The 22,921-nt window shown below is 41.7% G+C and overlaps 1 protein-coding gene across 1 annotated transcript; it reads left to right on the top strand.

The window, feature by feature from the left end:
• Positions 1-9,068: 9,068 nt before the first annotated feature.
• LOC142163213 (uncharacterized) lies at positions 9,069-10,163 on the top strand. The gene has a single exon (XM_075220475.1). The coding sequence runs from the start codon at positions 9,069-9,071 to the stop codon at positions 10,161-10,163; it is 1,095 nt and encodes a 364-aa protein (XP_075076576.1).
• The last annotated feature ends 12,758 nt before the right edge of the window (positions 10,164-22,921 follow it).

Raw genomic sequence — 22,921 nt, 5'->3', positions numbered from 1 at the left:
ACCCTTCTGGCGGTTTGTAGTCTTCCACCCTTTCCTCATACTTTTTGATGAAATTGTTCCCGTCCGAAGCATATCTCATGAACTTAGGATGACGGCGAAGGTGTTCGATCATCAACATTTGAAGAAGAACATGGCAACCTTCAAAAAATTGAGCTCCAGATTTGCACAAGATTAAAGCCCAGTAAATGTCTGCCAACACCAATAGGACAAGTGTGTGATCTTTTTTGTCAATGAGGACCTGTGCGATTCTGGCCATACGAATGTCTAATGTGCTCTCCGCATTTGGAAAGACCATGACCCCTAGAAATGCCACGATGAAAGCAAACCGACGATGAATTTGCCATATGCTCTTGTCTTGTCTATTATTCAACCCTTTTTCATGTGTTTCAAACCCGGCTGAGTGCCCGAACCTGAAATACAGGAAGTAGAAAGAACAACACCCGTTGCTCACGTGGGCCTTGTTCATTTGTTTGTTGATATTCAGAAGATCAAAGAACTTGTGCACCGATGGAGCCTTGGGGAATATGAGTTGCTGCTTTCTTAACTCTTAGCCAAAATCAATATACCCTGCTATTTCTTCCAAAGTGGGGGTGAGCTCAAAATTCGAGAAATGGAACACATTGTGGATGGGATCCCAAAAGGCTACCAAGGCTTCGATTAAGTCCTCCCGGGGTTTGATGTGCATGATGTCTATCAGGGAACCCAACTGTTCTTTCACCCAACCTTGGCCATCTTCATTTAAATCATCCCACCACCTGTGAAGCTGCAATCGAGCCCGTTCTATGACAGATTGTGATGATTCCTAGACAGTATTCATTTGTACCTGCGGAGGGTTAAGGTTAGGGTTGACTCTTGTGGACTCTTTTACAAAACAAGTTTTCTAAAGAAAATCAACGGAAAAGACTCCTTTTATTGCTACTTTAGCAAAAAATGATTGTTTTTGCAAACGTGGCCCCTTCACAATTCCAAACAAATTTTGAGGCCAGGGGGTAAGTATTTAGCTGAAAAATACACCTTTTAAACAGACTTTCTTGTCCCTCCCAAAAATAGCCTTTCGACAATTGAAATGTAATCTAAGGCTATTCCTGTAAGAAACGACTTAAAATACAACCGAAGCTGGGTCGGCTTATTATTTTTACCAAAGCCCTGAAACACCCTTTATTTTATTATTTGTAAAAAAATGAGGCCGAACCTTATATGGGTTGCCTACGTATCCCACATCCGGTGAGAATCAGACCTGCGTAGTTTGGTCAGTTTTGACATAAAAACAAATATGATATTTGACTCACTTTTCACTTTTTTTTTGAAATACATTTTCCTTTTCCCCCTTTTTTTCAAAAAATTTTGGCAGAATTTCAGGATATTTTCAGATACTGGAATATTTAGAAACCGGGTAAATTTTCTCTCCTACCTCACTCTTGATTTTTCTCTTTATTTTCTTTTCCTAGCCGGTCAACATGCAAGCCAAAACAGATAAATATTCACATAGCATGTAGGATGCATCATGGTGGTCTTTTATTTTGGGTACACATATCCTAGACGAATCCAACCCCTGTGTTGAGTCCCCAAGGTCAAATGCACGTGATGCAAATAATCGTTCCTACTAGGGATCCGGCATGAGGTTGCGTTATTGTAGGTTTAAAACCTGGGGTTTGTGGTCTAGACTTGAGTTACCTGAGCGAACAACTAGGGCCGAAGAGGGGGCAACGTACCAGGAGCACTAAAGTCTACCCAGCATTGTTGCTGGCCCAGCCTCGATCTATTTGGCATAATTTCTACAAAAAAAAGCAGGCCATGCGAACGTGTGCACCATTTTCAGAAGACTCAGAGGGGTGGCGTAAGAAGACATTTAAATACAGTTCAAGTAATATCAAAGCGGTAAATTACAATTAGCACATTAAGTCCACAAGATACAGTAATATCAACAATAAAGCCAAATAAAAATCGGCTTAACAAGCTTGAATTTTTGGACCCTGAACCGGAAGTTCTGGGTTCTAATCCACAGCAGAGTCGCCAGAGCTGTCACACCTCCTTTTTTACACCCCGAAGAGGGTATAAGGGAGTTTTTCCAATTAAAGTGACATTAGTCGAAATGGGAATATTTATTTAATTTTCAGAGTCGCCACTTGGAATAAATTAAGGTGTCCTAAGTCACCGGTTTATTTTAAATCCCAAATCGAGGAAGTTTATTTTAAAGAGTCTGCGAACCAGAAATTCTGAATAAGAAATTTTGTTAACCTGAGGGAAGTTGTTAGGCACCCCCGGATTCCGTAGTTCTAGCATGGTCGCATAGCAATTCATACTTGGCTTAATTGTTTAACTACTCATTTTTAAGACCTATGTGTAATTATCTTTTACCGCTTTTAAATCACTTCATTATTCGTAATTAAAGAATTGAGTTACGCATACGTATACTTTTTTCCTTTGGCGCATCAAAAACCATGTCACGCGAACGTGTCCACGATTAATAATGCTTTGTTTATTTATTAAGAGAATTTAGTTGAAGTTACGCGAACGCATACCTCAAGTCTTTTAAGAATTTAATTTGCAATTATATTACGCGAACGTATATATAATCGCAATACTAATCTAAATCAGGCCTAAAGCAAACTACGATCATTGGTAATTTATTAAAATCTAAGTTATGAATTTAATACGAGGGTCATGAATTATAACTTGTCTAATATGGCTCGCCTCACTCGAAACAAACGAATTATTTTTTAAAAGTACCGTAACTAAAAGCCATTGATTGCATGGCTATAATTTACAAAAAAATCGTTGGGCTTCTGGATTGGAATAGGCCCAAGAAAATGAATGGGTGAAGGGCAGTCCAAGCGGTTAAGCCTTTCTACTGACTGGGCAAACATTGAGCCCAATCCACAGAACAATAAGTTGTGCAAAAAATTATTTAAAACACGAATCAACTACAACTACATGAAATAAAAAATTGAATTAGCATTTTTACTTCTGAATTTCAATTACTTAAACACGAATCAACTGGTTGGACTTCTGGATTTTAATTTTCATGCACTTTTAGGCCAAGTCTGCCATGGAAAAACTCCAGCAACAACAAATAAACAAATTACTGGGCTTAAAAAGCAGGCCCAAATAGTAATGGGCATACCATTCTTCCTTGCAAATGACCTCAAAGTCCCAGGCCCAAGGAATTTAAACCTTTGCAAAAGACAAGGCGGAAGAACAAGACTCAATGTCTAGTCCCTACCAATACAGAAGCTTTACAAGCTATTAACTCACATTACACTAAAACAACACATTCTTATCCTCGATTACACTGATAACAAAACCAACCAGATGTTCATGCTTACATTCAATTCTAGCTAATTTCACAAATAAACATATGAAACTTGAACTCAGTTAAGCTCTTTCGCACTACCAACAGTAACATGATCCAGAGAATTAGTATATTATTCACTTGAATCCCAAAAGTCATACTAAAATTCTTAACATCATGGATTCATTTCCACAACCTATTAGTAACAAGTGAAGAGCTGAAATAACATGTATAGTTTAGGATTTACACATAGAATACTTCAGAAATGAAAGAATCAGAACCACACTTTAGAGTTTTGCACAAACTCAATATTTCAACATGAAACGAGTAAAACATCTACTACTACATGACATTCAAGAAGGAAGTAGGAGAAATAAACAAGAACTGGGTAGCTTAAGTGAACACATGAACATTGATCTTCAAAGATAAGCGAGCTTATTGCATTTCAACAGACCCGCTATTTTCCATACACAACCAACACATTCATAGCTTCATTTGACACTCAATAGTTCAAGGAAATACCTGGAAAGATCAAAATAAAAGGAAAAGTGACAGAAATCAGCGATAGCAACTTGTAGTTTCAGCGAAACAAACACAGCAAAATCAGCTTCTTTCCAATCAGTGGAGAACCCAGATGAACACCAGTCTATAGAGTCTCGAATGCTCTGATTAACTAGGAAATTTCGAAGTAGAATTAGCCAATTTTGACCAAGGGAAATGAAGGGATTTCAGTGTTTCTTTCGAGTTTTTGAAGCTCAGCCGGTTTCACCTTTTCAGTATTTTTAGTCTCTAATCTCTCCCTTGAGAATCAAGTTACAATGCTTTTATAGGCAAGTCTTAGGGCAGCAGGAATGAGTTTTAGTTTTGCCTTTTAATCCCTTTTCAATTTTTATTTTTGTTGTTATACCCTTAATTTAAAATCAGTTTTTCAGAGTTAGCCCCAATCCCACCTTCCTAGAAGCTTCCCCAGTTAGTTACAAATATATTCCCTAGCCTAATTCCTAATTAACCCCTAGACCCTCTGTTTTTTACCCTTGAAACCAAACAGATATGGATCAAATTGACCCAAGGTCAAATTGTTATGGGTTTGCAAAATCCGGGTTGAATCCCCTTTTTGGATTTTTAATGTCCAAGTTCAATTGAACTCAAACAAACCCACACAACCCAAAAACTTGCAGAATCACAAAAACTCACGAAACCCTGAGCCCCCAAAGAAAGAGTAGAAACAGAAAATCAAACTACATACAAATAAAACTAGAAAAAAATATGCTAACTAAACAAATCTAAGACTAACATGCAAACACGGATGATTTGAAGAAATGAAAAATGGAAAAAAACATAAGAAAATAAAAGAAAGAAACAGAAGAAAATGAGAAGAGAACTACAAATGAAAATTGAATAACAGAAAATAGAGAAAAATACCTAAGAAATGGCCTGGACAGTAGAAAATTGAAAAGAATCTTCAAACCTTCAAATTTTGGCCGAGTTTAACTTTAATCGTGTGTTCTTGTCAAGAACACATGAATAAAATCCAACTAGACCCCAACCCTTCATTGAAATCTCGATTTGGGGTTTTGGGATTTTAGGGCTCAAAACTTTGAATAAAGATTCAAAGAATCCTAGGGTGATTCGAGGAAAACGGGTTATGGATTGGGGAAGAGGAGACCATGGGGGTGCTGTGGTATTGATTTGGGATTGATTGGAAGTGGCGTCGCCACCGGAGAATATTAGGGCGGCGCTAGGGCTAGGGGGTGTCTCTAAAGATGGTGAAGTGAAAAATGAGAGAGACGAGTTAGGGGGTAGTGGTTATCAAACAGTTATATACTATTTGGGGCTCAGTTCCGGACCGTCCGATCAAGTGAGATTGACGGTTCTGATCAAAAGCAATTGAAACTGGGTCGTTTGGTTACATAAGGGGCGGACCGGGTTGGAGACGTGGGTTTGGGCCGGTTTGAGCGGGTATTTGAGGGTAAAATGATTGGGCTTGGGAGAATTTAAATGAAATGGCCCAAAATCGGATTCTCTCACTTTTTTTGTTTATGTTCTTTTCTTTTTTCAATTTCAAAATTCTTTTTCTCTTTTTCAAATTAAATCTTAAAACCAAATTATCCTACCAAATTCGATTAATTACTAAAAAATAAAATTTATAACAACTAATTAATTATCAAATTAAAAGAAAACTACAAAATTCGAAGCTAAAAATTAAAGGTGCAAAAATGAGTTATTTTTGTAATTTTTTCAACTAAATTATTAATTTAATCTAAAAAGTGCAAAATTAAATCCTAAATGCAAATGCAATGTATTTTTGTATTTTTTATGAATAAAATTAAATATGCATGCAAAATGAAAACCATCAGAAAAATTCTACAATAATTCCTAAAATAACCAATAATTAAAAGAAAAATCTAATTTTTTGGAATTCTGTAGGAGTAATTCATGTAAGGCAAAAATCACGTGCTCACACCACCCATGGTCATTACCATCATCCATGCTAGTCAACAGAGCATGGTGGCCATATTTGCAGAGGTTTATCATTTACCCACGAAAAATCTTGGGAGAGTAAAGATTCATCATACGACCTAAGGTTAGCTCTTCTCCAGTCTCCTGGCACAAATGCCGAAGGCAGGCAACCGTCCTCAACACAGAAGGACTTACTTGTGCCAAACACGCTTGGTAGCGGAAGCAAAACTCTGCAATAACGGGATCCAGCTCTCCACTCAAAGGAAATGCACCCAAAGTAAAGGGATACGTGTAAAAATATGTAAAACCATCCTTGAGAAGAGTCACTTCCTCCGATAGATCAACAACAATAATACCCAACTCATGGCAGCGACAGTCTTCCTTCAGTCTTCCTTCACAGTAGGACTACTGGAAGGACGAATGGAAGAAGAGTACCTACTAACATCCCATGTACAAGGGTTAGCAGTAGGGAATTTTTCTTTGAAATCTTTTGTGGTATTAAGACTTCTAGGGATGATGGAACCCACCATTGGAGGAGCAGAGTCTTCGGCTTTGTTCTTGTTCGTTGAAGAATTGGCACGCTTTGAAAAAGAAGCCATTTAATGGAAGAAGGAAAAGGTTTTTTGTTTGAAGAGAGTTAGAGAGAAGATGGAAAACAAAGGTGCAAATAAGAAGCTTGGAAAATTATGAAGTGCAAGGGAAAAAGGATGATGCGTATAAGTAAAACTTTGGCGGCTAAATTCATGTCCATGATTACCTCAATAATCGGCAAAAGTTGTGCTGAAACATGGGATGACGCGTGTTCGGGGCATTAAATGCGGAGAGACGTACGTCTAATCAACCGTCAGAAGCCTTCAGAGGGAGTTATAGTAGTTCCTGCCAAAAGAATATTTCTACCAACTTTTCAGTTACACAAAATTATGTCACTGGAAAGCAGGGGGGCTATCTGCATAGGGTAAAATATGATATGACACATGGTCATCTAAAGGAAGGACACGTGGAATCCAAGACGGGGATGTCCAAAGACCGAACGCAGCTATTTCGCTTGTCACCGGAAGGGATAACTTTCATAAAGGTATGTTAAATGCCTCTGCGTCCGGTAGTATTTAATAAAGAATATTTTGCGGCATTAAGAGCGACGGCCCGTTACAGGGAATTTGACATTTATATCCACTGTTACATCTTCATCAATGACCCTCATAATTGACATTAAAGGAGGACTCAATCCTAGGACTTTCTTCCCTAGGCACAACTATAAACAGTGAGCTTAGTTATCATTATAAATGGGACAAATTTTCTGGCAAACTTACACCACATTCTATACAAAGCTTAATACAATTTTATTTTCTTGCTTTTGATTTCACCGTTGCTGTGCCTGGAAACCTTGTTCCCGGAACTATCATCTCTGCTGTTTCGTCTATATTTTAAGGCTAAGTATTGCATAATTCTTTACTTATTTATTATTTTCAGGATCAAAGTAGCTCACTTGTTTAGAAACTACGTATAAATTCAACTGTACCGTTTTACGGGTAAACAATAATGCTAACCGAAACTTATAAAACAAGTAATGCTAATAAGAAATAATGAAAATGAGCATAATTTAATTTGAAATTTATTGAAGTTACCAGACATCAATGGCCTATAATTCCATAGTAGAATAATTGGACCATTCAAAATGGTAATCTAAACATGAATTAACATGTTAATGAAAACATAAACTACGAGAAAAATTACTAGGAGATTGTTACAAAAAATTTCATTATAAAAAAAAGAAGAAGGTAAAATCGGCACAAATGGACAATCACCCAATATATGCAAGTCTTGTAATCCTCATCCATTCTAATCCACTTTCTTGGAAGGTCTTGGTGTGATGCACGCCGTAGACAAAGAGAGCCGATCATGACAATTGAAGCCAAATAAAGAACGGAAAAGACATGAAATTCTCTACTACATCAACATGGGACTGCAAGTGTGCTTACATCATGGGAAACCATTGAATATTGCCATGTCTTGTCTGTCTACAATTATGGACCAGCAATGCTTACTGTTTCTTAACAGTGTTGCCTTAATTCTCGTGGGGACTGGCTTACGGACTTCCTCGGCTGCTGCTAGGGATGGGCATCGGGGCAATTCGAATTGAATATGAAGATTTTAGTTTCGATTTGTAGTTTTCGGATTAAAAATGATAATTTAAATTCAATCCAAATAAACTCAGATCGAATCGGATTTTTTAAGATTGGATTTGGATTAATCGGTTTGGATTTTTTAAATTTTCGATTTTGAGCTAATAAGTTAAAATGTTTCTTCTTTCTACGATAATGAACATCCAAATGAAGTATTCATATTAAATTACCTAAAAAGTTCCTCATTTTCACTGCAATCATACAAATAAAGTATTCAAGTAATAAAACCATCATCAAAGAAATACAACAATGATATCAGTAAGGCCGATAAGAAGTAGCAATAGTAAAATCATTATTCAAATAGAAAGTATTCTGACAGTAACTTAGTAATTACATTTGAATATATGAGATTATTTCTAATAGTTAGGATATTGTTCGGATAACTAAGTATAATAATACTGATGTGGGCTAGTCTTGTTAGTTGTTAGTTGGGTTATATTTTGTAATTGGGTCTGGCCCAATTTGTATTTATGTTTTTCATTTTAGTTAGGATATATGCGGGCCATTTGTACAGAGAAGACAATAAGAGCTCTTCTTCTAGAACATTGTATCTCTCAATTCTCTCTGAGCTAAATGTAAATTTCAGCCATGGTTGCTCAATTCAAGCTTGAATTTGCATTCTCTAACATGGTATCAGAGTGGGAAGCATTAAATCTGGTCCTTGGCTCCCTTCCGATGTAAAACTCGTAATGCTTTACTCGAGTTTTCTCACTTTTGCATCTAAGATCGTTTTTTCCCAAATTCGTTCTTCCGTCTCTCGATTTGAGGTCCGAAGGTCCTGGATTCTTTATAAATTGTGAGATTCTTCGTGAAATTGTGAGAATCTCTGCGTCGATTGGAGTTGTTCGGATATCTAGGGTTTTGGTCGTCGATTTTCATCTTGCTGAGTTCACCTAGTCTGTTAGGGTTTCTCATTGGAGCTCATTTCGAAGATTAGGGTTCTTTTATTGCTCCTACAAGGCCGTCTCCTTCCGATCGCGAAGGTGTTGGTAACAACATCTCTTTCATCATCTGTTTTTGATTGCCTCTGCTTGTTGATCGAGATTTGTGAGCCGTAAAGTCAATTAGTTGTTTTGTTATTCTTAAACTGTTGCTATTCGATATGATATTGTGTGGGATTATTTTGATTTGCTATGACGATTACTCCTCCCTGCGATGCTACTCCTGTTGTTGACAGAGGAAACTCTTCTTCCTCTCGTCCTATTGCTTTCCATCCTGATGACTATACTCATCCGTGCCATCCTCTTTATGTACATCCATCCGATGTTTTAGGAGCCTCTCTAGTTTCCACTCCTTTTGATGGCACTAGCTATGGAAGCTGGTGTCGAAATATTTTGGTAGCTCTATCTGTGCACAATAAATTAGACTTTATAAATGACACTACTGAAAAACCACCCGATGGTTCCCCTCTAGTCAGGCAATGGCAACGTTGTAATGATTTAGTTGTGCCTTGGCTGACCAATTCTCTTACCAAGGAGATTTCTCGTAGTGTTGAGTATTCAGAACTGGCCAAAGACATTTGGCGTGAGTTAGAGGAGAGATATGATATGGCTGATGGTGCTAGAATTTTTGAACTTAAGAAGGAGTTATCTCACATTTCTCAGGGTCCTTTGGACATAGCCTCCTATTTTAACAAAATAAAACAACTTTGGGATGAAATAGTTTCCATTTCTGTTAATCACCTCTCTGTATGCACATTTGGGGGAAATAAAAAGGATGATGAAGAGCAGAAGGTATATCAATTCTTAATGGGGCTCAATGAGACTTACCTTCAAGTCAGAAGCAATATCTTGATGATAAAACCCCTTCCATCTATGAGTAAAGTTTATGGGATTCTACTAAGTAATGAGAAACAAAGGCAAGTATCCTCCATTTCTCAGTTTCATTCAAACTCAAACTCTGCTTCCTTTAATGCTGGAGTGTCCAAGCAGTCTTTCCCCTCTAAGGTGACTTTCAATCCTCAAAAACCAGACAATCAAAGGTCCTCTATCATTTGCAAGTACTGTAAGAAACCAGGGCATTCTGTTGAAAAGTGCTACAAGCTGCATGGTTTTCCTCAGAATTTCAAATTTACTAAAGTTAATACACCTAGGAGAACTGCAACACATGTTGAGGTTCAATCTCCTGTTAACTCTGATGAGACTAGAAATGCTGGTGGTCCTGCCATGCATACTGAGTCTAAGCAGCTTTACACTTTGCCTGGGTTGACCAAGGATCAATACTCCTAATTGATCACTCCTACTTCTCCTACTACTCCAAACCTTTTGGCTTCTGCTAATTTTGTTGGTAAGTTGTTGCCTGAGAATGGTTTATTCATAACTTGTCTACTTACTAAAATAGAGAATACTATTTGGATCATAGATTCTGGAGCATCTGATCATATGACCTTTGATAAGTCCCTTCTCTTTGACATTCAGACTCTACCCATTCCTTACTTAGTTTCTCTTCCTAATGGTTATAAAGTTAGATTTACCAATATTGGTTCATTAACTTTGTCCCCTGATCTTACCCTTCATAATGTTCTTTATGTCCCTAGCTTTCAACATAATCTCATTCTGTTTATAAATTAGTCGAAAAACTAGGTGATATAGTTCAATTTACCAACACTGGATGTACTCTACAGGGCCTTTCACTTAAGAAGCCAGCGGTGCTTGGTAGACCAGACAATGGACTTTACAAGCTGTTTCAACTTCCTACAAATTCTGGTCCTTTGTGTTGTCATGCTGCTTTACCTACTGTTTTTTCTTGTTCTATTCCCTGTAATCTTTCCTCTACTGAATTTCCTAGTGCACCTAGTAGTCATGCAAGCTTGTATGTTGATCAAACAAATGTAGCCACTGATGCACATGTTAATAAAGTGAATAAAGAGGATGTTGTTTGGCATTACACACTTGGGCATTTGTCTTTTTTCAAAATGAAATCGATTTCTGCATGCAGTCCACGTTTATCTTCTAAATAATCGTTCTCTTGTCCTATTTTCCCTTTAGCCAAACAAACTAGATTACTATTTCCTGATAGTTCAATACAATCAACTACTCATTTTTAATTAATACATATCGATACTTGGGGACCTTACCATGCACCCATATATACTGGATCCAAATACTTTTTGATCATAGTTGATGATTATACTAGAGCTACTTGGACCCATATCCTAGGGTCCAAAAGCAATGAATTTGATATGTTGAAAGCCTATATTGCCATGGTAAAAACCCATTTTCACACTAAGGTGCAAATTGTAGGAAGTGATAATGCATTGGAATTGGGGTCTAGCCTTTCTGGTTCTCAATATTTCTCTGCTATGGGAATTGTGCATCAAACCTCTTGCCCTCATACTCCTCAACAAAATGGGGTGGTTGAGAGGAAGCATAGACACTTGTTTGATACTGCTAGGGCTTTACCTTTTTAGTACCATCTCCCCATTAGATTCTGGGGTGATTGTCTTGACAGCGAACTATTTGATCAACAGGTTTCCTTCTCCCCTTTTGTCTCACAAGAGTCCGTTTGAACTTCTTTATCAGACTTCCTCCTGGTTTGTCTGTTTCTTCTTCTTCTTCTTCTTCTTTTGTCCCTTTAGTGTTCAAATTGCAGAAATCTCTTTATGGTTTGAGGCAAGTATCCAGACAATGGTATGCCAAACTATCATAAGCATTACAGTCTAGAGGGTACCACCATTCTTTCAATGACTATTTGTTTACCAAAGTTCAGGTGATTCCTTGGTTATTATAGTTGTGTATATGGATGACATTATCTTAACTAGGACTGGTATGAATGAGATTACTACTTTAAAGTGCTTTCTACATAGCCAATTTAAAATCAAGGATTTGGCGCTGCTTAATTATTTTCTTAGGATTGAGGTGTTGTACACTCCATCTGGAGTTTTCCTTCATCAGAAAAAGTTTATCAGTGATTTGCTAAAAGAGTTTAATTGTGATGTTTGTGCCCTTGTTGTTTGCCCTTTTGAATTGAATGATCAACTAATGGCATCTGTTAGTGAACCTTTGCCCAATCCTAAAGTATAGAGAAGCCTCATAGGGAAGTTGAATTTTCTCACTCACATCAGGCCAGACCTCTCATTTGTTGTGCAGCACCTTAGCTAATTTATGCAAAAACCTTGTGTTCCTCATATGAAATCTGCCCTCCACCTGCTGAGATATCTGAATGGTACTTTTGATCTTGGGATTTTTCTTAATAACTCCTCAAATGTTTCTGTCCAGGTTTATTGTGATAGTGATTAGGGGTCTTGTATTGATAGCAGAAGATCAATGACTGGTTTTTGCATCCTGTTGGGTGGCAGTTTGGTTTGCTAGAAATCTAAGAAGCAGCCAGTTGTCTCTCTCTCTCTCTCTTCAGCTGAAGCTGAATATAGGTCTTTGAGCAAGGTTGTGGCAGAGGTTACATGATTATCTAGACTTTTGGCTTATTTTGGCATGACTGACCTCTCTTCTATTCCTGTTTATTGTGATAACCAGGCTGCAATTCACATTGTCAAGAACCCTGTGTTCCATGAAATGACCAAACATATTGAGCTAGATTGTCATTTTGTTCGCACCAAGTTGGTTGATGGTTCGGTTACCCTACTCCATACTTCCAGTTCCACTCAAATGGTTGATGTCTTCACCAAAAGTCTACCTGGTGCCGCCCATCATTCACATTTGTCCAAGTTGGGTGGTTTATCACACTCCAACTTGAAGGGGGTACTTGTGACGACCCAAGGGGTCATCACCGTAATTCTTCCTTATTCCGTGCTCCCGAGGCCTTGAAAACCTCGCTTTTAGTTGCCTCGATTGGTTTTATGTGAATTATGTTAGAATATGTGAATTATGTGAAACATTTGATGAATTTTGGTATTAATATGCATAATGTTGACTTCGGTCAACATTTTGGGTAAACGGACCCGGACCTATGATTCGACGGTCCCGGAGGGTCCATAGGAAAATATGGGACTTCGGCGTGTGCCCGGAATCAAATTCCGAGGTCCCAAGCTCGAGAAATGAATTTTTGTGTGAAATTATTTTCTGAAATTAATTAAGGAAAATGAAGAAGAAAATTGATCAGAAAACTGTGGTATCGGGCTCGTATTTTGGTTCTGACGCCCGGTACGAGTGTTAAATATGTTTTAAGCACTATCTGTAAAGTTTGGCTAAAAACGGACGTCATATGACGTGTTTCGGACTTAAAATGGGGAAGTTGAGTTTTTGTGAAAGTTGAAAGAAAATCATGTGTTTGAGGCTTGATCCTATGTATATGATGTTATTTTGGCAATTTGATCACACGAGTAAGTCCGTAAGATGTTTTTAAGGTTGTGTGCATGTTTGGTTTGGAGCCCCGAGGGCTCGGGTGAGTTTTGAATGGGGCCCGGGAGGTCTTGGACTTAGAAAAAAAATATACAGGTTCAGATGTTGCAGGCCCAGCGCAGCCGCGGCCATTTCCGCGCGGTCCGCGCTGGCAGCCACGCGGTCGCGGTGCTTTTCTGTGCGGTCCGCGTGGTGGGGTTCAGAGGGTCGACCAGCGCGGCCGCGCACCAAATCAGTGCGGTCCGCGCTGGGGGGGTTCAGAGAGAGCCTACTTCTTCCCTCCCTCGGCGCGGCCGCGGTACATTTCTGCGCGGTCCCCGCTGGCAGCCACGCGGCCGCGGTGCATTTTTGCGCGGTCCGCGCCAGCCCCCAGCAAAATGTATAAATTCGGGATTTTTAGCCATTTTTCCACTTTTCAAAAATCCAAAACCTAAGAGGCGATTTTCCAAACAACTTTTCTTCTTCAAAACGATTGGTAAGTGATTTCTAACTCATTTTCTTCACTTCTTAACATCTTTTAACATGATTTCAACTTCAAAACAAAGATTTTCATGGGGAAAATTGGGTGTTTTGGGTAGAACCTAGGTTTTCTACAAATTGAGAAGTTGGACCTCAATTTGGGGTCCGATTTAAAAGCAAATCATATATTTGGATTCATGGGGGAATGGGTAACCGGGTTTTGGTCCGAACCTCGAGTTTCGACCACGTGGGCCCGGGGGTATTTTTGACCTTTTTGGGAAAAACCTTGAAAAATATATTTTTCATGCATTGGGGATGATTCATTTAGTAATTATTAATGTGATTAAGTAACTTATGACTAGATTTGAGCGGATTGGTGGTGGAATCAAGAGGTAAAGCTATACTAGAAGCGTGAGTTGAGTTTGGAGCATTCAAGGTAAGTGTTTGTTCTAACTTTGGCTTGAGGGAATAGGATTAGGATGATATTTGCTACTTGCTAATGTGGAGTACGGTGTATAGGCATGGTGATGGTTATCTATGCACCGGAGTCTAGCACGACCGTGAGTCTTGATTGCTTTTATTCGAATAATGTGACACAAGCTCCTTGTTTATTTGATGAGTTTCACATAATATGAACGGTTGAGGTAAAATTGCGATTGGTGTACTTTTGGAGCGGTAGCTCGAACATAAATGTGTTAGTTGAGGAAAAATGGATTTAAAAAGGAGAATGTGTTGTGAATACTCCATTGCCGGGATGTGTAGACTGATATATATATTCTCCCTTGTCGGGATATTTCGGGTTGTTAGTTGTACCCTTGCCGGGTTAAAGGTATTGAGTTGTTATTCTCCCCTGAAGGGGTCTACTATATGAAGTCAGATATTATGAACTATATTATGGGATCGTGTGGCATGTCGTCCACTTATATATGATATTATGGGATCGTGTGGCACGCCGTCCACTTATATATGATATTATGGGATCGTGTGGCACGCCGTCCACTTATATATGATATTATGGGATCGTGTGATATTATGGGATCGTGTGGCACGCCGTCCACTTATATATGATATTATGGGATCGTGTGGCACGCTGTCCACTTATATATGATATTATGGGATCGTGTGGCACGCCGTCCACTTATATATGATATTATGGGATCGTGTGGCACGCCGTCCACTTATATATGATATTATCATGGGAACCGGAGTCTCTTCTGCTTATTTTCGATATTTCATTTTTATCTGTTACTCCCCGATAGCATGTCTCCTCCCAGTTTTACTTTGTATTATCTTGTTATTGTTTTTTTGCACTTGTTGTATATATATCTGTATAGGTTAAATGTGGTAGGTACTGTCTAGCCTCGTCACTACTTCGCCGGGGTTAGGCCAGGCACTTACCAGCACATGGGGTTGGTTGTGCTGATGCTACACTATGTTCAAATTTTTGTGCACAGATCAGGGAGCAGCTTACGGACCACAGCAGTAGGATTTCTGGGAGCTGTCTTCAGTCCAGGGACTCTCGAGGTAGCCTAGCTGGCGTTCGCAGGCCGAAGTCCCTTTCCATGTTTTTCGTTTGTTCATCTTGTATCAAACAAACATGATGTATTTCCTTTCAGACATTGTTTGTAGTATTCTGTAGTAGTCCGTGAGCTAGTGACACCAGACCTTGGGTAGTGATGTGTATTAAACTTCCACACTTTTGGTTTTCAGTTGCTTTAGATTTAAAGTCTTCCGCTTAAATTTTGTCTCGTTTATTATATTGTTTGAAAGAAAGCAGGAAAAGTGTTTTAAATATTTGGCTTGCCTAGCTCCGATAGTAGGCACCATCACGACACCCGATGGTGGGAAATTCGGGTCGTGACAAGTTGGTATCAGAGCACTAGGTTACTTAGGTCTCACAACTCACGGACAAGCTCAGTAGAGTCTGAGGGATCGGTACGGAGACGTCTGTATTTATCCCGCAGAGGCTACTGAGTTAGGAAGACTTCACCTTGTTCATTCTTGTCGTGCGATTCTGTTTCTCAAGTACTGATTATCCTTCCACTCTGTTCTTTCGCAGATGGCGAGGACACGTGATTCCTCTTCTACCGTGCAATAGCCTGAGCCCCCAGCACCAGCCATTATTAGGGGCAGAGGGCGAGGCCAAGGCCGTGCCAGAGGCCGAGGCCGGGGCAGAGCTCAGCCCCGAGCAGCATTTCCAGCGACAGAGCCTCAGGTTGATTTTGAGGAGGAGGTTCCGGCCCCAGCTGTTCCAGTGGGCCCAGCTCAGGTCCCAGAGGGTTTCATAGCCACTCCAGTGCTTCAGGACGCTTTGGTCCGACTGGTAGGCTTTATGGAGGGCATTTCTAGAGCGGGTTTGCTTCCCGTAGCTCCAGCCACATCTCAGGCTGAGGGAGGAGTTCAGACTCCCGATACTCGTACTCTAGAGCCGGTAGCTCCTCAGGCTCAGGTTCCAGCGGTTCAGCCAGCCGTGGCAGTTCAGCCAGCTGTGGCAGCACATCCAGGTATTGCGGCTCAGTCCAGCGATGGTGCGGCTATGTCCGCGGATGCTTTATGGAGGCTTGATCGTTTCACCAAGCTCTTCACTACTACATATAATGGCACTCCCTCAGAGGATGCTCAGGATTTCATATTCAGCTGTCATGAGGTTCTACGGACTATGGGCATTGTAGAGACCAATAGGGTCGATTTCGCCACTTTTCGCCTGGCAGGATCCTCCTAGACTTGGTGGAGAGATTTCTGTTTAGCCAGGCCAGCAGGGTCGCCATCATTGACCTGGGATCAGTTTTCAGAGTTATTTCTGGGGAAGTTTCTTCCAGTTACTCAGCGAGATGCTCTTCGTAGGCAGTTTGAGCATCTCCAGCAGGTTCCTATGACAGTCACCCAGTATGAGACCCGGTTCATTGATCTTGCTCGTCATGCCATTGTGATACTCCCCACTGAGAGAGAGATGGTGCGAAGGTTTGTTGATGGGTTAGTTCAGCCGATCCGTGTTTAGATGGCCATGAGTGCCGGTAGTGAGATTTCATTTTAGGAGGCAGCAGATGGTGCCCGCCGGATAGAGATGGCACTTTCTCAGGGAGGTGGTCATGGGTCTGATAAGAGGCCCCATCATTCTGGTAGATTCAGTGGTATCTCATCTGGAGGTAGGGATTCTTATGGTAGAGGCCATCCTTCGAGGCCCTTTCAGTCAGCTCTCCAGGCTTCCCATGGTACACCAGGTGGTCGTGGTTCTCAGCCGCAGTATTCTGACCAGCAGATTTTTAGTTCACCATCAGCACCTATCAGTGCACCACCACTTCGTTTTTCTCAGCAGCCGAGGGCTTGTTATACTTGCGGCGATGTGAGTCATATTGCCAGATATTGCCCTCGAGCTTCCAGCAGCTCGCAGCAGCAGGGTTCTTGCCCGATAATCCAGGCACCAGTTGCCCCACAGCCTGCCCAGCCAGCTAGAGGTAGGGGTAGAGGACAAAGAGGTGGAGGTAGAGGTCTTAGAGGTGGAGCTCCGACCGCTAGAGGTAGGGGTCAACCAGCAGCAGATCGTCCCAGGGATATGATTCAGGGAGGTGGGGCCCAACCCCATTGTTATGCTTTGCTAGCCAGGCCAGAGGCTGAGTCATCAGATGCTGTGATTACAGGTACTATTCTGGTCTGTGATAGGGATGCTTCTGTGCTATTTGATCCCGGATCTACGTATTCATATGCGTCGTCCTATTTTGCACCCTATTTGGTTATGCCTTCTAACTCGTTGAGTATTCCTGTTTATGTGTCAACACCGGTGGGTAATTCTATTATGGTCGACCAAGTTCATCGTTCTTGTATCGTAGTGTTTGGGGGTCTTGAGACCCATGTTGATTTGTTGCTTTTGGACATGGTCGACTTCGATGTTATATTGGGGATGGATTGGTTATCCCCGTACCATGCTATCTTGGATTGCCATGCCAAGACCGTAACCTTAGCCTTACCGGATTTACCCCGTTTAGAGTGGAGGGGGACTTCTGGTCATTTTACCTGTAGTGTTATCTCGTATGTGAAAGCTCGGCTTATGGTCGAGAAGGGATGTTTGGTCTACTTGGCGTATGTTCGCGATTCTAGCACGGAGGCCCCTTCTATTGATTTTGTGCCCGTTGTTCGGGAGTTTCCTGAGGTTTTCCCTTCAGACTTGCCGGGTATGCCGCCCGACAGGGATATCGACTTTTGTATTGATTTGGCCCCGGGCACTCAGCCCATTTCTATCCCGCCATATCGTATGGCCCCGCCGGAGTTGAAAGAGTTAAAGGAACAGCTACAGGATTTGCTTGAGAAAGGTTTCATTAGACCCAGTGTTTCGCCTTGGGGTGCGCCGGTGTTGTTTGTTAAGAAAAAGGATGGTTCGATGAGAATGTGCATCGATTACCGGCAATTGAACAAGGTTACAATTAAGAATAAGTATCCACTGCCAAGGATCGATGATTTATTCGACCAGCTTCAGGGTGCAAGGGTGTTCTAAAAGATAGATTTGAGATCTGGTTATCATCAACTGAGGATTAGGGCGTCTGATGTCTCCAAGACAGTATTTCACACTCGGTATGGGCACTATGAGTTTTTAGTCATGTCATTTGGATTGACTAATGCCCCAGCAGCGTTCATGGAGTTGATGAACCGAGTGTTCAGACCTTATTTGGACTTGTTCGTGATAGTCTTCATTGACGATATTCTTATATACTCCCGCAGTCAGGAGGAGCATGAGCAGCACCTCAGAGTGGTCCTTCAGACCCTAAAGGATAGTCAGTTGTATGCTAAGTTCTCAAAGTGCGAGTTTTGGTTGAGTTCGGTCGCATTCCTAGGTCATGTCGTATCAGCAGCAGGTATTCAGGTAGACTCGAAGAAGATAGAGGCAGTCAAGAACTGGCCTCGACCAGCTTCAGCTACGGATATTCGGAGTTTTTTGGGGTTAGCAGGTTACTACCGTCGGTTCGTGGAGGGGTTTTCATCCATTGCAGCCCCTATGACCAGATTGACCTAGAAGGGTGTCTAGTTCAGGTGGTCGGACGAGTGTGAGGCGAGCTTTCAGAAGCTCAAGACGGTTCTGACTACGGCACCAGTATTGGTTTTGCCCACAGGTTTAGGGCCATATACAGTCTATTGTGATGCGTCTCGTATTGGGCTTGGTGCAGTGTTGATGCAGGAAGGCAACGTCATTGCTTATGGTTTGAGGCAGTTGAAGATCCACGAGAAGAATTATCCGGTTCATGATCTCGAGTTGGCAGCCATTGTTCATGCCTTGAAGATCTGGAGGCATTACTTATATGGCGTGACGTGTGAGGTTTACATTGATCACAAAAGTCTTCAGTATCTGTTCAAGCTCAAAGAGTTGAATTTGAGGCAGAGGAGGTGGTTAGAGTTGCTAAAGGATTATGCTGTTACTATCTTATACCACCCGGGGAAGGCCAATGTGGTGGCCGATGCATTGAGCAGGAAGTCCGCCAGCATGGGTAGTCTTGCTTATATTCCAGTCAGCCAGAGATCGCTTGCTTTGGATGTTCAGGCCTTGGCCAATCGTCTTGTGAGGTTGGATATTTCTGAGCCTAGCAGAGTGTTAGCTTGCACGATTGCTCGTTCCTCACTATTAGAGCATATCCGCGAGCGGCAGTTTGAGGATCCCCATTTGTGTGTCTTGAGAGACACGGTGCAGCGTGGAGGTGCCAAGAAAGTAACCTTAGATGATGATGGTGTATTGAGATTGCAGGGGCGAGTTTGTGTGCCCAATGTTGATGTGATTCGAGAGTTGATCTTAGCGGAGGCCCACAGTTCTAGGTATTCTATTCACCCGGGCGCCGCGAAGATGTATCAGGATCTGAGGCAGCACTATTGGTAGCGTAAGATGAAGAAAGACATCGTGGCGCATGTGGCTCGGTGTTTGAATTGTCAGCAGGTTAAGTACGAGCATCAAAGACCCGGTAGTCTATTTCAGAGTATTGCACTTCCCGAGTGGAAGTGGGAGAGGACTACGATGGATTTCGTTATTGGACTTCCGATGACTCGGAAAAAGTTTGATGCAGTTTGGGTCATTGTTGATAGGCTGACCAAGTCAGCGCATTTTGTTCCTGTTGCAGCCACCTATTCGTCCGAAAGGTTAGCCGAGATTTATATCAGGGAGATTGTTCGCCTTCATGGGGTGCCACTGTCTATCATTTCGGATCGGGGTACGCAGTTTACCTCGCATTTCTGGAGAGCGGTTCAGCGAGAGTTGGGCACTGAGGTTGAGTTGAGTACAACATTTCATCCCCAGACGGACAGTCAGCCCAGAGGACTATTCAGATTCTTGAGGACATGCTCCGAGCCTGTGTCATTGATTTTGGAGGCTCGTGGGACCAGTTTTTGCCTTTAGCAGAGTTTGCCTACAACAATAGCTACCAGTCCAGCATTCAGATGGCTCCGTATGAGGCATAGTATGGTAGGCGATGTCGGTCTCCAGTTGGATGGTTTTAGCCGGGAGAGGCTCGATTATTGGGTACGGATCTGGTTCAGGAAGCCTTGGACAAGGTCAGGATTATTCAGGATAGACTTCGTACAGCTCAGTCCAGACAAAAGAGTTATGCAGACCGCAAGGTCAGAGATGTTTCTTTCATGGTTGGTGAGCGTGTATTGCTCCGTGTATCGCCTATGAAGGGCGTGATGAGATTTGGGAAGAAGGGCAAGCTCAGGCCTAGGTTCATCGGTCCATTTGAGATTCTTGATCGTGTGGGAGAGGTGGCTTATAGACTTGCCTTGCCACCTAGCTTGTCAGCTGTGCATCCCGTGTTTCATGTATCTATGCTCCAGAAGTATTACGGGGATCCATTGCACGTGTTGGATTTCAGCACTGTCCAATTGGACAAGGATGTGTCATATGAGGAGGAGCCGGTGGCTATTCTAGACCGGCAGGTTCGACAGTTGAGGTCGAAGAGTTTTCCTTCGGTGCGGGTTCAATGGAGAGGTCAGCCTCCTGAGGCATCGACCTGGGAGTCCGAGTCCGATATGCAGATCCGTTATGCTCATTTATTTTCCGACTCAGGTACTTCTTTCTTTTGTCCATTCAAGGACGAACGGTTGTTTTAGAGGTGGAGAATGTGACGACCCAAGGGGTCATCACCGTAATTCTTCCTTGTTCCGTGCTCCCAAGGCCTTGAAAACCTCGTTTTTAGTTGCCTTGATTGGCGTGCACAGTTCGGGCGCGTAGCTGGAAAGTTTTTATGTTAGAATATGTGAATTATGTGAAACATTTGATGAATTTTGGTATTAATATGCATAATGTTGACTTCGGTCAATATTTTGGGTAAACGGACCCGGACCTGTGATTCGACGGTCCCAGAGGGTCCGTAGGAAAATATGGGACTTGGGCGTGTGCCCGGAATCAAATTCCGAGGTTCCAAGCCCGAGAAATGAATTTTTGTGTGAAATTGTTTTCTGAAATTAATTAAGGAAAATGAAGAAGAAAATTGATCAGAAAACTATGGTATCGGGCTCGTATTTTGGTTCTGACGCCCGGTACGAGTCTTAAATATGTTTTAAGCACTATCTGTAAAGTTTGGCTAAAAACGGATGTCATATGACGTGTTTCGGACTTAAAATGGGGAAGTTGAGTTTTTGTGAAAGTTGAAAGAAAATCATATGTTTGAGGCTTGATCCTATGTATATGATGTTATTTTGGCGATTTGATCGCACGAGTAAGTCCGTAAGATGTTTTTAAGGTTATGTGCATGTTTGGTTTGGAGCCCCGAGGGCTCGGGTGAGTTTTGAATGGGGCCCGGGAGGTCTTGAACTTAGAAAAAAAAATAATATACAGGTTCAGATGTTGCAGGCCCAGCGCGACCGCGGCCATTTCCGCGCGGTCCGCGCTGGCAGCCACGCGGCCGCGGTGCTTTTCTGTGCGGTCTGCGTGGTGGGATTCAGAGGGTCGACCAGCGAGGCCGCGCACCAAATCAGTGCGGTCCGCGCTGGGTGGGTTCAGAGAGAGCCCACTTCTTCCCTCCCTCGACGCGGCCGCGGTACATTTCCGCGTGGTCCGCGCTAGCAGCCACGCGGCCGCGGTGCATTTCTGCGCGGTACGCGCCAGCCCCCAGCATATATATAAATTCGGGATTTTCAGTCATTTTTTCCACTTTTCAAAAACCCAAAACCTAAGAGGCGATTTTCCAAACAACTTTTCTTCTTCAAAACGATTGGTAAGTGATTTCTAACTCATTTTCTTCACTTCTTAACATCTTTTAACATGATTTCAACTTCAAAACAAAGATTTATATGGGGGAAATTGGGTGTTTTGGGTAGAATCTAGGTTTTCTACAAATTGAGAAATTGGACCTCAATTTGGGGTCTGATTTAAAAACAAATCATATATTTGGATTCATGGGGGAATGGGTAACCGGGTTTTGGTCCGAACCTCGATTTTCGACCACGTGGATCCGGGGGTATTTTTGACATTTTTGGGGAAAACCTTGAAAAATCTATTTTTCATGCATCGGGGATGATTCATTTAGTAATTATTAATGTGATTAAGTAACTTATGACTAGATTCGAGCGGATTGGTGGTGGAATCAAGAGGTAAAGCTATACTAGGAGTTTGGAGCATTCGAGGTAAGTGTTTGTTCTAACTTTGGCTTGAGGGAATAGGATTAGGATGATATTTGCTACTTGCTAATGTGGAGTACGGTGTATAGGCATGGTGACGGTTATCTATGCACCGGAGTCTAGCACGACCGTGAGTCTTGATTGCTTTTAATTCGAATAATGTGACACAAGCTCCTTGTTTATTTGATGAGTTTCACATAATATGAACGGTTGAGGTAAAATTGCGATTGGTGTACTTTTGGAGCGTTAGCTCGAACATAAATGTGTTAGTTGAGGAAAAATGGATTTAAAAAGGAGAATGTGTTGTGAATACTCCCTTGCCGGGATGTGTAGACTGATATATATATTCTCCCTTGTCGGGATATTTCGGGCTGTTAGCTGTACCCTTGCCGGGTTAAAGGTATTGAGTTGTTATTCTCCCCTGAAGGGGTCTACTATATAAAGTCAGATATTATGAACTATATTATGGGATCGTGTGGCACGTCGTCCACTTATATATGATATTATGGGATCGTGTGGCACGCCATCCACTTATATATGATATTATGGGATCGTGTGGCACGCCGTCCACTTATATATGATATTATGGGATCGTGTGGCACGCCGTCCACTTATATATGATATTATGGGATCGTGTGGCA

This window comes from Nicotiana tabacum, chromosome 8 (genome assembly GCF_000715075.1).
Source record: "Nicotiana tabacum cultivar K326 chromosome 8, ASM71507v2, whole genome shotgun sequence".
NCBI lineage: Eukaryota > Viridiplantae > Streptophyta > Magnoliopsida > Solanales > Solanaceae > Nicotiana > Nicotiana tabacum.
This window is presented reverse-complemented; position numbering and strand designations above follow the sequence as displayed.

Bases quoted from the DNA above. Each gene is read 5' to 3' on its own strand.
- LOC142163213 (XM_075220475.1), top strand. From the start codon at position 9,069: ATGACGATTACTCCTCCCTGCGATGCTACTCCTGTTGTTGACAGAGGA.